The sequence below is a fragment of the Heloderma suspectum genome, chromosome 11 (assembly GCF_057233095.1).
Source record: "Heloderma suspectum isolate Gila_16-S chromosome 11, 16-S_ref, whole genome shotgun sequence".
In the NCBI taxonomy this organism is placed as follows: Eukaryota; Metazoa; Chordata; class Lepidosauria; order Squamata; family Helodermatidae; genus Heloderma; species Heloderma suspectum.
In genome coordinates, this window is record NC_139468.1 from 40,735,856 (window position 1) to 40,752,750 (window position 16,895).

The 16,895-nt window shown below is 47.3% G+C and overlaps 2 protein-coding genes across 6 annotated transcripts in view; one reads left to right on the forward strand and one right to left on the reverse strand.

Moving 5' to 3' along the window:
• The window catches only part of SMAD6 (SMAD family member 6), a 69,093-nt gene that overhangs the window by 47,911 nt on the left and 4,287 nt on the right, over window positions 1–16,895 (forward strand). The window lies entirely within an intron of this gene.
• Window positions 1–16,895, reverse strand: part of LOC146337301 (uncharacterized) — a 60,197-nt gene that overhangs the window by 6,876 nt on the left and 36,426 nt on the right. The window contains exons 1-2 of one of the 5 annotated variants that reach the window (XR_014785425.1): window positions 13,896–13,970; window positions 5,650–5,747 (exon numbers count right to left, since the gene is read on the reverse strand). Coding sequence is in view for 1 of the 5 variants with exons in the window: in XM_084817505.1 (XP_084673631.1) it covers window positions 5,650–5,747 (98 nt within the window). In the remaining 4 variants the exon portion in view is untranslated. Of the gene's footprint in view, window positions 1–5,649; window positions 5,748–6,309; window positions 6,744–13,895; window positions 13,971–16,895 lie in introns of those variants that run through there. The other 4 variants (XR_014785423.1, XR_014785424.1, XR_014785422.1 and 1 more) reach the window with 4 other exon arrangements.

Below are 16,895 nucleotides of genomic sequence, written 5' to 3' on the forward strand. Positions count from 1 at the left end.
GACTCGATGGCCTTGTAGGCCCCTTCCAACCCTACTATTCTATGATTCTATGATTCTATGATAATGCCCAGAGTATGGGAAACAAACAGAACAAACTTGAACTCTTAATACAAGAGGGAAATTATGACCTGATAGGTATAACTGAGACTTGGTGGGATGACTTTCATGACTGGAATACAGCAGTTGAAGGATATAACTTGTTCAAAAAGAACAGGAGGAACAGAAAGGGAGGTGGGGTTGCACTGTATGTGAAAAATACATATCTCTGCACAGAAATACAGGAGGAGGAGCTTGGTAGCCCCATCGAGAGCATCTGGGTTGAAATAAATGGAGCAAAGAATAAAAGGAACCTGGTGGTCGGAGTCTACTACCGGCCACCCAATCAAGGAGAAGCCAAGGATGAAACTTTTGAAAAGCAAATAGCCAATGTTTTAAGGAAGCATGATGTAGTAGTAATGGGGGACTTCAATTTCCCCGATATTTGTTGGGAGACAAATTCTGCAAAACATGGCCCCTCCAGGAAATTCCTGACTTGTGTGGCGGATAACTTCCTCCTACAGAAAGTAGAGGAAGGAACTAGAGGATCGGCTATCCTTGACTTGATCCTAACCAACTGAGATGACTTAGTGGGTAAAGTAGCAGTTACAGGAACTCTGGGGGAAAGCGACCATGTTGTACTTGAGTTCTTGGTTCTAAGGGAAGCAAAAGCCGAGTGTAGTCAAACGCGTACCCTGGATTTTAGGAAAGCTGATTTTCATAAACTCAGAACAATGATCAGTAAGGTCCCATGGCAAGCGATGCTAGCGAGAAAAGGAGTCCAAGATGGGTGGGAACTTTTAAAAAAGGAAATTCTCAAGGCACAATCACAAGCAATTCCAACAAGAAGAAAAGGTGGAAGACAACAGAAGAAGCCAATGTGGCTTCACAAAAAGCTTAGGGATGACCTGAAAACAAAAAAGGATACATATAGGAAGTGGAAAGAAGGCCAAGTAACAAAGGCAGGTAGCACAGAATTGCAGGGATGGCGTCAGGAAGGCTAAAGCTGAGAATGAGCTGAGGTTAGCAAGGCATGTTAAAAACAACAAAAAGGCTTTCTTCAGCTACGTGCATAGTAAAAGGCAGAGGAAAGAAATGGTGGTTCAGCTATTAAATAAGGATGGCAAAACGATAACAGATGACAAAGAAAAGGCAGAGGTGCTCAATTCCTACTTTGGCTCAGTCTTCTCCCAAAAGAGGGTCTCTGACCCCCCTGGCAAAGGCGAAGTACAGGCTGAAGGGGCAGGATTGCAGCTTGAGATCGACAGGCATATGGTCAGGGAACACCTCATTACTTTGAATGAGTTCAAATCTCCAGGGCCAGATGAACTGCATCCTAGAGTCATAAAGGAACTGGCAGAAGAACTCTCAGAACCGCTGTCTATTCTCTTTGAGCAATCCTGGAGGACGGGTGAAGTGCCAGATGACTGGAGGAGGGCTAATGTTGTCCCTATCTTCAAAAAGGGTAAAAAGGAGGAACCTGGGAACTACAGACCACTCAGTCTGACATCAATCCCTGGGAAAATTCTGGAGCAGATCATAAAGCAATCCATCTGGAAGCACCTTGACAACAATGCCGTGATTACTCGAAGCCAACATGGATTTGTCAAAAACAAGTCCTGCCAGACAAATCTGATCTCATTTTTTGATCAAGTAACCTCCCTTGTAGACCGTGGGAATGCTGTAGACATCATATACCTCGACTTCAGCAAAGCTTTCGACAAAGTGCCCCATGATATCCTGATGAGCAAACTAGCTCAAAGTGGGCTAGATGAAACAACGATCCGGTGGATCCACAGTTTGCTACAGAATCGGACTCAAAGAGTGCTTATCAATGGGACCTTCTCAAACTGGGGAGAGGTAACGAGTGGGGTACCGCAGGGCTCAGTCCTGGGCCCAGTGCTCTTCAACATTTTTATTAATGACCTGGAGGAGGAGGTGCAGGGAACACTGATCAAATTTGCAGATGACACAAAATTGGGCGGGATAGCTAATACTTTGGAAGACAGAAACAAAATTCAAAGTGATCTGGATAGACTGGAGTGCTGGGCAGAAAACAACAGAATGACATTTAATAGGGACAAATGCCAAGTCCTGCACCTAGGAAAAAGAAACCAAATGCACAGTTACAAGATGGGGGATACGTGGCTCAACCACACTACAAGCGAGAAGGATCTTGGAATTGTTGTCAGTCACAAGCTGAATATGAGCCAACAATGGGATGTGGCTGCAAAAAAGGCTAAAGCTATTTTGGGCTGCATTCATAGAAGCATCGCTTCCAAATCCCGGGAAGTACTAGTTCCTTTCTACTCAGCACTGGTTAGGCCTCATCTGGTGTACTGTGTCCAGTTCTGGGCACCACACTTTAAGAAGGATGCAGAGAAACTGGAGAGGGTTCAGAGGAGGGCAACAAAGATGATCAGGGGACTGGAAACAAAGCCCTACGAAGAGAGACTGAAAGAACTGGGCATGTTTAGCCTTGAGAAGAGAAGACTGAGGGGAGATATGATAGCACTCTTCAAGTACTTGAAAGGTTGTCCCAGAGAGGAAGGCCGGGATCTCTTCTTGATCATCCCAGAGTGCAGGACACGGAATCATGGGCTCAAGTGACAGGAAGCCAGATTCCGGCTGAACATCAGGAAAAACATCCTGACTGTAAGAGCAATACGACAATGGAACCAATTACCTGGGGAGGTGGTGGGCTCTCCCACACTGGAGGCCTTCAAGACGAGGCTGGACAGCCACCTGTCAGGGATGCTCTGACTTGGATTCCTGCATTGAGCAGGGGGTTGGACTCGATGGCCTTGTAGGCCCCTTCCAACCCTACTATTCTATGATTCTATAATTCTATAGAATTATATTATAATTCTATAATTCTATAACTGCATAATAAAAGGGTACTTTTTTAAAAAATGCGTCTTTACTCTCTTTCTAAAGGCCAAGAGAGTGGGGACCAATCGTAGTTCCTGAGGGAGTTCTTTCCACAGTTTGGGAGCTACATAGGAGAAAGCCCTTAGTGTGTGCCCAACAAACAGGTCTCTGTGGGTCATGGCGCCCTCAGGATGGCCTCTCCTGCAGGTCTTAATAACCAGGCAGGTTCATAACGAGACTGGCGGTCCCTTAGATAGCTGGGCCCTAAGCTGTTTAGGGCTTTCAAGGTTAAACCAGTACCTTTAATTGACTCAGAAAGCAACTGGCAACCAGTGCAGGCCTTCCAGGACAGGTATGATATGGTTTCAATACTGTGCACTGTCTAGCAACCTAGCCACCACATTTTCCACCAGTGGAAGATTCCTGGTACTCCCCCATGTAGGGGGAGCCCCCAGTAGGACTTACTACCAAGTAAATATTCTTAGGATTGAAACCTTAGTTATTCATTACTTTGAAAATTGAACTTCTTCCCCCACCTGGCTTGCGGCCGTTTCCTTGTCTTTTTTTAGTATGGGCGCTCATGGGCTTCCCCTTGGCCTCTGTGTATCAAAAAAAATGATAAAGCAAACTATCATAGATGGCAGTATATATGCCAGCTTGGGAACTGGCCGACAGGCTGTGGTTTGAGGCACAGTCACAAAACACGGTTGTCCAGAGGCCGTGACAGTTGTGAGAGTTGTTTACTGCACTCGCATTATTATTAACTGGACATATAGAAGGTCAAGTGAAGATGTAGGGTAGGGGTGAGGAACTTCTTTGACTCCAATGTCCATCAGCTGCAGCCAGCATGACCTATGGTCAGGAAGGCTGGGAGTTGTAGTCCAATTACAGCTGGAGGGCCACTGGTTCCCTACTGCAGACTTAGATGTTTCAGTTGTGTCTGTGCTGCTCCTCAAGAGAACAGCAAGGATTAGGAGTCATTTTGTGTATAACCTCGATTGTAAGGTTTCAAGCCAAGGTATGAATATTATTTAGCAATTCTTGTTTAGCAGTTTAGCAATGTTCTGATTTTCGGCCCCTGTAAAGAAAATATGTGGGGGTGGGGGAAGAACCCTGAAGTCAGTGATCGTGAGTCCAGAAAGATCAGTGGTTGAATGTTGGAGAAATAACCGATTTTCCTCAATTGCTTGTGTAACTGTTTTAAAGTACTTCCTAAAATTTATACACAGCACTTAGAAGGTCTTAAATCTTTGTCAAAGCTGCTAACTTGCTATCTTTTCAGGAAGGCTGAGCAGTTTTGGGGGGGGGGAACCAAAAAACCTGGGGGGAAACGGGTCTTTCCAAATGCTGATTTTGGCCCCATAGACCATACATTCTTTATAAACCTTTCTGCTGTATTGGGACAAAAGGATGTTAGAGAGAGCTCAAAGCCAGGGCTTATGTTCTTGTGCTCTCATTGGTCAGTATGCTAAAATTTGGCAGGTTATGCAAGCACGTAACAGTGAATAAACCTCCCTGGTCACCCTTTCTCAACCTTGCCACCTATGGCCCTTTCTGTAATACCATCAATGGCGCGTCGGCACAAGCATGTGCTTTGGCCCTGAGCAAATGTGGCCTGCTTTCTGCAGGAGCAAACACTTGTGTCAGTTTGAAACAAGCCACTTTTCTTTCCAGTCATTGACTGGGCAGTGGGTTCTTTAAAAAATCACGCTCTGTGCAAGAATAGCAACTGATGAAGTGGACTCTAGCCCATGAGAGCTTATGCCATAATAAATTTGGTAGTCTTTAAGGCGGGGTGGGCAACTTTGCCTACAACTCCCATCAGCCCTAGTTGTGGGCTACAACTCCCACCTGCCCTAGCCAACATAGCCAGTGGTGAGGAATGGTGGGTGTTTTAGGCCAAACAAGCTGCCCACCTCTGCTTTATGGTGTTCCAACCTGGTTTCATATTTTTTGCTGCAAGAGACGAACATGGGTGCTGCCCCTCTGGAAGCAAACATTGGATTCAGGCAACATTTCACACACACGCACACCGGTCTTATGTGGCAATAGCACTTACTCTTTGCCATAGAACTGTGAAGTGGGACGGAGCAACAAGCTGGACACTTTTCCATTACTTGGAGCCCTCGCTTGCGTCAAAGGAAAAAGACACTGCACCTACAGATACGTCGGTAATTTGTGTGGTTTCCAGCTGGAAAGCTGTGGAGACTTTGCAGTAATTTGCGTGGTCACCTCACTCCCCCTAAATGGCAGCTGTTCTAGGCGGTGCAGCAGGGACATTCACCCCTGAACCATTTCTTAATTGCAAGTGAAGCCTGAGCATAAAGCTAAAAAAGAGGGATTTTTATTAAAAAGCTGAGATTGGAAGGGGGAAGGCAGATCGTGTGTTTATTTGCCCTGCAGAATACAACTCCATATTCCTGTGAGATGATGAAGCATGAGGAACATTGGAGAAGACTTGGAAGGCATTTCAAACGCCAGGGCGCTCTGGAGAGGAAAGGCCTGCTTTTCAATTATGTGCTCCCATAATGTTTTCTCATGCTAAATCATTTCAGCATTCCTGCATTCCTCGCGTTTCTGGGGGCGCTGCTAGTTTTTATATATTGTGCTAACCTTGTGCCCCCTCCTGCCATCAGAATGGTTTTCTTGGAAGCAGCATGGGTTTGGAAAGGGGGAAACTGTTTCAGGACACTCAAAGGTTCTTTAGTCTGGCTCAGAGGAAGCAACTACACAGGGGCTGACCTGTTTTCCTTTCCAAACTGCCAGTGATGTTTTCCAGTTCTGTAGAAGTAACTCTGCAAACAGAGGGAGTCCATTTCTGCTTCCTCGGATGATGATAACTACAGTATAAATGAGAAGTAATTTGAATGACTTGATTGAAGTTGGAGTCATATTGTTTGCTAGGCCCCAACAATAGGGGCAGCCTGACTCAGATGCAAATCCTATCTCCCCCCATTGCTTTGCTAATGCAGCTTTGGTCAGGGCAGTATATTTTACCATCCGATCCCCATCTGAAGAATGCTGTGAATAACCATAACCTGAATAACCATGACTGATCTCACTAGGTTGTCGTGAGGGCAAACAGGATGGAGAATGTAATCAGTAGGAACCCAAAATTTGGTAATCCATGAACTATCAGACAGAGCTTTCACCATCAGTAGAAGTGTTAACACTGGATTGAAACCCTCAGTTGTCAAATGGCAAACACCAGAGGAGGAAAGTTGGAGGATATTGATGGGCTGATTTATTTATTTATTTTATTTGTACCCCACCTTTCTACCAAAAATGGCAGTCAAGGCAGCTTACAATCACAAATAAAACTTGATAAGAACAATAATAAAACAAATACATTAAAACCAACAATAGCAAGGTAAAAACATTCAACCCAACAGACACACTTACACGCCAAAGGCCTGCTTGAATAAAGCAGCCTTTTCCTGCTTTTGGAAGGACAGCAGAGAGGGAGCAAACCTGGCCTCCCTCCACAGGGAGTTCCACAGCCTGGGAGCCGCCACCGTTGCCACCAAACATACCTCTGAAGGCACTAGTCTCGAAAGAAGGGCCTCTCCCAAAGATCTTGGGCAGGCACATAGAGGAGAGGGTGTTCTTTCAGGTATGAGTTGAACCTGAGAGTCCAAGGAGACAGGCAAAAGAATCCTCTGTCTACAAGACCTGTTCTAGTCTGAGTCCTATAAATGAACAAAACTGGCTTATATTAAGTCACACCATTGGTATATCTAGTCCCATATTATCTACTCCGACCATACGCAGTTCTCAAGGTCTCTGGCAGCAGCCTTTCCCAAGACTGCTACTTGAGATCTTTATTTTTTTCAACTGGAGAGAATGGTGATTAAACATGGGATCCTCTGCCTGGAAAGTATTTGCTCTGCCACCCAACTTTGTACCCTCCCTGCAGTCTGTAGGGATCTTTAGCTGACATATTATCATACTGCATCAGCTCATCTCTGCAGTCAAGATGCTTGCTCATTTAGGGCAGTGGGGAGACTGCTGAGATTCTCTGGAATCTAGTGGGTGCATTAAATAATTTCTTGGGAGCCAGAAAAAGTGGGTTGCATTGTGATCACAACAACCCCTGGTGACTCTATTGTGAGAGGCTCTGACTTGGGGATCTGCTGTTCCCTTTTTTCTTTTCTGGTGATGACTGTTTGTTCTCCACACACAGAATTACTGACAGTTCTTGTGCTGTTTCCTGAAGTGCACAGTTTTATCCAGCTAGGGATGGCATGCGGATGTTTAGACCACGGAGGAAGTAAGCTTGCTGGTTTCTCAGCTCTGTATACAGTGGAGAGCCTTCCAAAATAACAGACCATAGTCTTAAGTGCCAGGAAAATTGCAAGAAGCCAAGCCCAGTCTAAGCAAATAATTGGTGATGTGGGCTGCTGCTGCTCCCCCCCCTTCCCAATTTTGTATTTCACTCAAAAGTTGGAAGATTATTTTGTTACATTGGGGAACTTAGATCTCTGGCTGGGGTTGAAGAAATAAAGCATGTCACTAGTAGCAGCCAGTGAATTCAGCTAGGTGATTGCTTGTGAGTGATTTATTTTAAAATGGCATTTTCTTTCTGCATGTGTGTTTGTTCCTTGGGTTCATATTGGCCTGTTGGTGGAGCGTATTTGTGCACTGCTGAGTCATCGGAAGGGATCGCAATCAGTTTTTGCACTACTGGCTGAAGCATACAGCCAAACTGATGGAAAGCATGATCAAACTGTGTTCCCGAGTTGAAGCAAACAAAGTCTGCTTTGGTGTGGTTCTGGGGTTGGGGAGAGTAATTGAACCTGGGCTTAAAAGTATGCATGGCCAGGCTTCACACACCTGCTACTGTATATAGACTACTTTTGCACCTCCAGAGTTTGGCCCACGCTGCAAACAACAACAACTCCGGCTGCTGAGCAGATCACTAGCTCACCCCTGTGGTCAAAACCTCCCGAGGGAGTCACATTCTCGGGTTGTTTTGTAAATTCATTTTGAATTACAATGGAGTCTTTTGAGAGGCTCTCCTCCCTCCTCTCCCAGCTTTATCTTCACAGCAGGGAAGGTCCTTCTAATGTTATAATTACCTGCAAATATTGTGGTTCTCTGAGGTGGGGGTAGCAAGAACCAGGGAGTGGATTTAAAAAACACACAAAAAACTTGGAATTGCAGTCTGTTGCAGTCATGCCATCACTGTTAAAGCAGGGTTTAAATTACAGGCTTGACTGTGGCTTTCCCCCTTTTTCTTTCAGAATTTTTGCCAAGTTGCAATTTACTTAATGAAATCCTGCTATTTTGTTCAGTGGGGATATCTTTTGCAGATGTTGATTTAACCCAAGTTTGGATCCCCCCCTTTTTAAACATGAACTGCAGTTTTGTCCGTCCCCCCCCTTTTTAAAGACAGTTGGGATTCTGCTCCAGGTCTGCTCAGTGGAATGTTGGCTACCAGCAGTTCTCTTTGCATGCAATGGGAGAGACTGGATAGATTCACCAGCTCCTCTTCCCTTCGTTCTTCCCTCTTGCTCCCTCCCCAAAAAGCAATAGGAAATCTTACAAAAATAAACCATAGTAAATAGAACTTCAGCATGTGCCGTCGCTGGGATCTTCCACCCACCCTACGGATTCATAACAGCAAAACAGATCAGATGTCTCTTTCCCTCTGTGTTTTTTTTCTTCTGGCTTTGGTTTAGGTTTCGGGGCCCTGAAGTTTATTTTATTTAGGTCTGCCACCCGCCCTGTTCTTAGGGCTCTGTACAGGTCATGGGATCACAGATGCCAAGGCATTCTTGTCCAAAATATTGCCAGTTTATGTCTCAACTTTTTCTTTGGGGCGGGGGGTGCATTATCAGGCCGATGGCATTCGCATTCTGGCAAAGATGTCGTCTGGCTTCATGTTTGCTGCTGTGTGCGTTGCTGTGATGAGGTAGTTCTCTGCCTACGACATTTGTATCCCACCCTTCCTCCAAGGGTCTCGAGGTTGTGTACTTGGGATTATTCCATTTTACAACAGTCCTGTGTGGTAGGCTGTACAGAAAGAGTATTACTTGCCCAAAGGCACCCGGTGAGCCTCATGGCCAAGAAGGGATTTGATCCCCGCCTCCCCATCCAAGTTGAAGTCCTCCAGTCTGTCTCTAGGCCAGCCTTCCCCAACCTGGGGCCCTCCAGATGTGTTGGACTACAACTCCCATAATTTCCAGACAGCATGGCCATCTGAAGAGCACCAAGCTGGAGAAGGCTGCTCTAGATTTAAATTTGCATGCCCAGTTTTCTAATTTCTGTAGTAATCAGGCCATCTTGGGCCATGTGCATTAAATGTCAATGTTCTGTCCTTGGGAAAGCACCGCGATGATATTGATTGTGAGCCACGCCCATCAGCGAGGCCCAGCTGAGTTCATGGTAAGCTGCATTATCCCTCTTTATGTCCACAAGATGCAAGTTCTTCAGACGTAGCCAGGCAGACACACTCAGAAGTACAAGGCTACCATCTAAATCACAGAGGCTTGACCCAAACCTGAGTTCTTTGGTGGGTAATTGTTAGGGGGAAACGCCGAGGCTGGAAGCCCTGCCACCTAATTCTAGATGTGTAGGGCATTTCTGTGGCTATTTAGCGGTGAAGGACTATTTAGTGGAGACACTCTGCACATGCTCTGAGGTATCTGCATCTGTATGACAAGATCACATACACATGTGATCATAGCGTTCCCAGTGAATTCTCAGGCCTCTCTGTCCAAGGTGTGTTCCCTTTTCTTTTGAACTATGGGATTTCCATCAGAAAATACCGTAAAAGAAGAAGAAAGAAAGAAGTTGGAAAGGTTTGGGGTTTCTTTAATGTGGATGCCAGCCTGTGCACGTTCCTTCCTGCATCTTGTGGCTGCAATATTGTACAGCGCAGAAGGCAGTTGGCAGGCGCAAGCTGTGCCCACCGCCTCAGCCAGCGTAGGAAGTGGTTAGGGTGGCGAGGAATGTAATGTGCACCCTCAGGATTAATTAATAACCAGCGCTGGCTGCATGCCACTCTCCAAGTAGCAGAGAGATGAAGCGAACAAAAGAGAGTGAGTGCACTGGGGGTGGAGGGGGCATTTTCAAGGAGGTGATTGATAGTGTGGATTCTCTTGGACCTTTTCAAAAACACACGTTAGCACAGCAGTGCTTGGATTTTACAGAAGCATTGGAAGTTTTCTGCATGACACAGATAACATGACTAGGTCAGCCTTCCCCAACTTGGCGCCCTCCATATGTGTTGGACTGCAACTCCCATCATTCCCAGCCATCTGTGGTGGCTGGGAATGATGGGAGTTGCAGTCCAACACATATGGAAGGCACCAAATTGCGGGAGGCTGACCTAAGCTCTGCGGCCCAAATGCTGGCCTCCCTCTGTCGTGTTGGATTCACGTGGGCAAAGGCACATTTACTTCCATGCTGCCGTGGTCAGGGGTCGCTGCCTCCATGCTGATGCAGCCCTGGCATGCTACAGCCAAGCTAGTAGCAAGACAAGCCACTGCAACGCCTGCATCATCCTACACTGGGAGACACCACACTGAAATGAGGGATGTGCGAACGGGGCACCCACCGTTGAGAAACGCTCTTTTTATTCCTCGGATGTTTTGCCTCAGGAAGGACTTTCAAAGTCACCCCGTGTTTTGCTTTGGCCAGCGTTTCAGTGGCCGCTCTCACGGAGCCCACAGGCGGCTGTGCAGCCTTGCCGTCCATCATATGTGAAGGGGCACCCGTGTTTTTCTCTCTGCCGTCAAACTCGGCAGGCAAAATGAACAGGAGAGGAAGGGTCTTGGAAGAAGGGGCGGGGGAGGAAAGTGAGCTTACGGCGGAGGGCTGGGATGACTTAACTCTGAAAGTATGTCTCTGAAGAGTTGGCTTGTACAAACAAGCAGTTTGGGGCTGTGAAAACGCAGCTCCGACAATGCCCCCAACCTGTCACGGATCGCTTGTCTTGGGACGCGCCAATCTCGCATCGTGAGTAATGAAATAATGGGGAGGGAAAGCTTTTGAGGAGAGCGAGTTGGTTGTAGGCCTCTTGTCAAAGTTTCCACCACCAGATAACTCACTCTCGCTCCATTGGAGCTTTTAATGTAATGGGATAGTTTCGGAGGCTGGGTTAGCTCGGTTTTATAGTGATGCATTCCAGCTGAAACTTGTAAGGCTGAGGTATTTTAAGTATACTGGCTTGGTGAAAACGATCCGAAGCATTGTTGGGGCAGGATGGGGTGTGAGGGAGACTGACGATGACTCTCTTTTTTCCCTTTCTGTGTTAGAACAGGACCATTTTCGGCAGGGGAATGTTCAACTTCTTCCTCACTCAACCACTTGTTACTAAGGATGTTCGTTATCGGCAGCTTTTCCTGCTAGAAGTGACCGCAGAAAAAGCATGCCATGTGTTACTGGGTGAAAAATAAAGGGCCACGAGAATTTTAGCAAGTTTCTGGTCCTTATGAAGATATGCTTATGGATAATTGATGCCTGGTGAAATCTCGAGGAAAATCATAAGCATTATGCAAAATTATGTTTTTAAATGACCGAAAAAGCCAGGGGAAAGGAGCACATGCAAACTCATTCAATTTGTACATTATCTGTGTAGGTCACAATCACTCCCAGAATTCTGCGTTTTTTCGCTCCTAGAATTTGGGTTGCTTGGGTACTTTTTTTTTTTTTAAAGAAACATGGATTGTACTCCGTGTTAGTTAAAAAGGTGTTGGAAAATAGGTCAAGCTGGAGGCTTGCTCTGAGATCTGTTCTCCAGGTACTGTCATTTTTAAAATGATGGTGGGCCAAATGTCAGTGCAAAATTCATCCGATCAAAGTGACCAGCTGTTGTGATGCCTGGGAAATAGGTAGCTTGTATGGAGCCTGAAGAAGGATCCAAGGCAGATCTTTTTCTCCTTCCTTCCTTTCTCCTCCCTCCCTCCCACCCTCCCAAATGCTTTGACTTTCCTTTGGGAAAGCTCCTTGCTCTTTGGATACTGCCCCAACAATGGTGGAGGAAACAAGCGATCTAGACAAACAAGAGCCAGAGTGGTCTTTGGTGTGGGTGTGTTATAGATAAAGCCAGTTTGGGGAGGAAGAATATCCAGGAGCTCATCCAAATTCGGGAGGAGTTTAGGGTATCAGTTGTTTGTTTGCTTGTTTCTTTATCTCTTTATTTAAAGTATTTATAAATCACTTTTCTACCTAGTGGGGCCTTCAAAGTGACGTAGTTCAGCATCTCTGGCTCTCGAGGCACCCCAAGCCGACTGGCACAGCCTCCTGGGGTCTGAACCCTGGGGGACCCCCCCTCAGGGGGCAACCGCTCGCCGCTCTCTCTGATCTGAGATGGGAGAGAGCAGCGGGAGGGTGAGTGGTGGCGGGCCTTGGGATTCACACATGCCGGGGAAAGCGGCCCCTTTCCCCGCATGTGGGTGAGTCCCCTTTGCCTTTGCATGAAGAAGAGGGGATTGCGTCCCCTTTGCTGTTCCATTGAGAAGGAGGCGAGGGGCACGAAGACGGGCTAGAGCCGAGCTGGTCTCCATCGCTCCCCACTGGAGCGAACAACACAGGCTAATCTGGCTTGGCTTCTCTGTGCACAGGACTTCCCTAATGGGGAAAGCCTGTGCACAGTGACGCCTTGTGCCTGGCTCAAGTGCCAGCTGGAAGATCCATCTGGTGCTTGGGCCAGGGAGCAAATGATGTTAGGAGGGCGTAGGTGTGCCTGCTGACATTATACAGTCCACAGAGGGGTGGGTGGGTCATCTGTCCCCCCCCCAAAGTAGTTTGATGCCCCTCATTTAAAGCAACAATACAATAATACACTAAAATCACAATAGGTAAAAACAAAAACGGAACATTTTTAAAGAGAAAAAGCAATTTTAAAAGCCCACGTCCTGGCGAAACAGTACAGTTTTCACTGCCTGTCTAAAACCCAATAGGGTTGGAGCCAGCCTGGCCTCCCTTGGAAGAGAGTTGCACAATTGAGGTGCCGTTACAGAAAAGGCCCTGTCTCTTGTATCCCCCCCCCCCCCAGCATAGCCTCTCTTGGTGATGGCACCTACAACAGGGCCTCTGATGAAGATTGTAAAGTACAGGCAGGCTCTTATGGGAAGAGGCAGCCTTCCAGATATCCTGGCCCCAAACCCTTTAGGGCTGTACGGGTCATAACGAGCACTTCCAATTGAGCTTGGAAGCAAAGTGGAAGCCAGTGTAGTTGGTTCAAGGTCGGCGTTATATGGTCTCCCAGACTGGGAGGGGAGATGTTAAACGTGCAGCCCAGGCTTTCCTGGGAAGCCACTGAATCTTTGTGGCCGTATTTGAAAAGCAGCAAGTGGGGGGAGGGATAAACAGCACAGTTGAAATGCTCCCCATCCTGCCTTATGGTCAGCCATCCCGGCTAGGCTGGTGAGGGGCTGAGCCTAATGGCTGGAAACAAACTCCTGCTTGGCAGCAGAGAACAGAAGCAGGGCAGCCCTCTGCACTCCACCCACGCAGTGCTGGATCTGGGCTGGCCATTGTGCTCTGTGTCAGCTCTGCCAGGCAGGTTAATCTTCTCAGGATTTGTTTGGATCGGCCGCGAGAGAAAAGAGTGAAAACATATCTGCTGTGGTTGAGGCGAGCACTTTTTTTTAGCAATGGGAGCTGACAGAGAAAAGAGGCTCAAGGTAGGGCGGGTGTGTGTGTCTGTGTGTGTATGAGGTGGGGGGGGGTGTCACTTTTTCCAGAAAGCTTTCCCCAGGAATGGCCTTTTCAGCAGAAGAACCCCTTAACCATCTCCTTTTTCAGTGCAGTTTTTCCTTGCCATCAGACTGGAGATCGGTTTCTTCTCTCTTTTCCTTGCATCCTACCCAGCCTGAAAAGGCATCCCAAATAGTTCCCGCTGCCTTTTAATGAGGGCTGTGCAAGGACCCCCCGATCTGCCTCGGAGGCTGCTTCGGGGCTTCCGAGGTGGGCCTGGTTCACTTTGGGCTGATTCTGGAGGTCCCCTGGCCACACTGCCTGAGCCCCCAGCAGCTTACCTGGGTTCTCAGGATGCATGCTGGCTGCCGTCTTCCTGCTCCAGGGAGTTGCCATTTTAAAAATGGCGACTCCCTGGAACAGGAAGACGGCTGCTGGCACACATCCCAAGGGCCCAGGTAAGGGGCTGGGCTCCGAAGCACTTTGGAGTGACCCGGCCCACTTCGCGCTCCCATTGCCTCACTTTGGAAGTGCCCTGCTTTGGCTCGGAACTCAGGCTTTGGGCTGAAGTGGTACACAGCCCTAGTTTTAACAAAGAGAAATTGGCACAGGAAGATGCCTGTCTGTCTGTCTGTCTTTCTTTCCCACTCTTAGGTGTACAACCCTCTGGCATCGTTGCTGCAGCATCACTTCAGAGGTGTAGCTACCTAAACGTAGCATCTTTTTTAATCACATGGGACTTTTTCACTGCCTCCATCCTTTCTCTCTTTCCTGCTGTTCCTTGTTCTGAAGGGAAGGGCTTTTTGGTCCTCTCTGAGTTCAAGCTTATTCTCTCACCCCAGGATTCAGTATTGCTCTTTAAGGCTGTTGAGAGTGAAAAGAAGGAATATTTTTACACACTTAAAATATTTGAGCTCAGGATCATCCAATGAGATTGACTGGTAGTAAGTTCAGGCTGGGTAAATGGGAGTTCTTTGCACAAAAATGACTTAAGGAATTAACGATTAGTAATTTAAGCACTGAGAATGGGATGTGAAGTGCAGTGATCTGCGTATGTTTCCCCCGCTTTCAGTGGGATGTGCAACTACAACCTGGATTGGAATCTAGAGTCTGTCTGAAACCTAAAGCTCTCCGCTTGGATAAAAAGAGAAGGTTGCTGGCCCTTATGGAGGAACTAATTAAATTTTGAAAACGAGAAACTGTGGCAAAGGCAGAGGGCTGTGGCTAGTAGCCCGGGGATTCCTGCTGTACCCAGTTATCTGTCTCACACCAGGGGCCCATCCCTTCCCCCAAATTCCCATATGTTACAGAAAAAGTGCCATTAAAAAAAGCCTATGCAATGACAGATCAGTGACCCATTTAACCCAGTACTAACAAGAGCTCTTCAAGGTCCCGGGTGGACATCTTTGACCAAAACTGCTGCCACTTTCTCAAGCCTGCCCAGAGCCTGTAACTATGGACTGAACCCAGGAATATGGACATATGGAGTGTTGGTCCAGGGGCCATTCCCCCTGCCCCCCAGGCACCCTCACAGGACACACTCCATGGGGCATCCCCAAAAAAGGTTTTGCCAGTTTTGCTGCCAAGTTTTCTTGGCAAACCATTGCAGTATACAAAAGGGGTCAAAGTTAGCTGCAGAACAAGCTAAATTTGACCCCTTTAGCACTCCATAGTGCTAAAACCACAATTTTTTCCAAAATCCCAGTGAGCAGCACAAGCCAACCAGGCCGTGTGTTGCTCATCCTGCTGTAAAGGTTTCTTTTAGTTTGACATAATTGGTTCTGAAAACCAAGGCTGTATGTCTGTTGGAACAGGGAGATTTGGGTCCAGATCCCCACTCCTCCATGAAGCTCACGAGGTGATCTTGGGGTTGCCAGCCCCACAGCCTCAGCAACCTCACAGGGTTGTCAAGAAGCTCATGAGATCACCCCCATGTATGCCACCCTGAGCTCTTGGAGAAAAAGTTGGGAAACAACTGCGATTAATAATAATCCTAACCATACTTACAAGATAGTAAGCCCTGTTGAACTTACTGAGGCCCCTAAATTTGGATTCTTTGCATTTCTTTGCAAAGTCAAAATGCAGAGCTTTCCCCCCACCTCTCGTTTTTTCAGGGAACTTTAAGGGTTAAGTAGTGCTTCCTTTAAAATACGCACACACACCACATCATAGCACCCGCTGTATCTAATGGACCAGTGGTGCTTTGGAAGGGGTGCAAGGGGTTAAGCAGACAAAGAAGCCGTTAATTGCTCCCAGATTTCAGAATTTACAGACAAAACCTTCCAGTTCTACTGCAGCTGGTGTGACTTGGAATAAGATGGCACACTCATCTTGGAGAGGTGGGGTGGAAGTAAGTTGGGTGCTGGGTTAATCTTGCTAGTGGAAACAGATCCACTTCTTGCTCTGGTACCCAGGGGTGATCCAGTCGGCTGTTAGGGCTGCCGTCTCATTTTTTTAATTTTTTTTTTTCCTGACCCTGCCCTGGTGCCTGTCACACAGGGCTGGGAAACCTCTGACCTTCTAGATGTTTTGGTCTACAACTTCCACCGTCCCTCACTGTTGGCTCTGCTGCTAAGGCTGATGGGAGTTGTAGGCCAAAACATCTGGAGGGCCACAAGTTGCCCACCCCTGTAACAGAAACGTGACTCACACAAATTTAGCTGGTGAAGCTTTTGCTGGCAGGGAAATAAAGCGATTCCCCATGAAAAGTCCACTGTGGGTTTTGAGATGGAGACTTTTTGCCACACCTGATAGCGCCACCGCACTGTCTAGGTGCTGTGCAGCAGTGTCTTCTGGATCCATGGCAAAAAGAGCCTGTGGTGCACCTTTCAGGCTGAACATAGCTTCTTTTGGTGCCTCTAAAAATCTTGCAGCCACTTGGGACGTTTGCGCCGGCCTTCTTCAAGACAGAGCAGGGTGCATTTCTGCAGGCTGACACCAGCTTTCATTCTGGTGCTTCTGCTGTGGCCCGTTGGGGTCGAGAAACCTCCCCGCACAAGGCTTTGAGGTTTCTTGCCACCCCTTCTTCTGTGGTGTGAACATGGGGTCAACAGCGCGCGTTTGTGGCTGATTGCGGCCCATGCTGTGTGCACTCGTTCCTTTTGTGCTACTGCCATCTCTGATCAAACAGGTTTTACAAGCATTTGGAGCACTGCAGAAACACGCAAGACCTATGAACAGGGATGAGCGTGCAGTCCATGGACAATGATGGCTCTCTCGGGCCATCTCCAAGCCTCACTCCTCTGTCTGCAACTTCATGGTCTGACTGATGACTGTACTGGGATTTAGGAAGTAATTCCCCCACCCTGGATCTTAACTTCAGTTGACTGTGGTGTTCATTT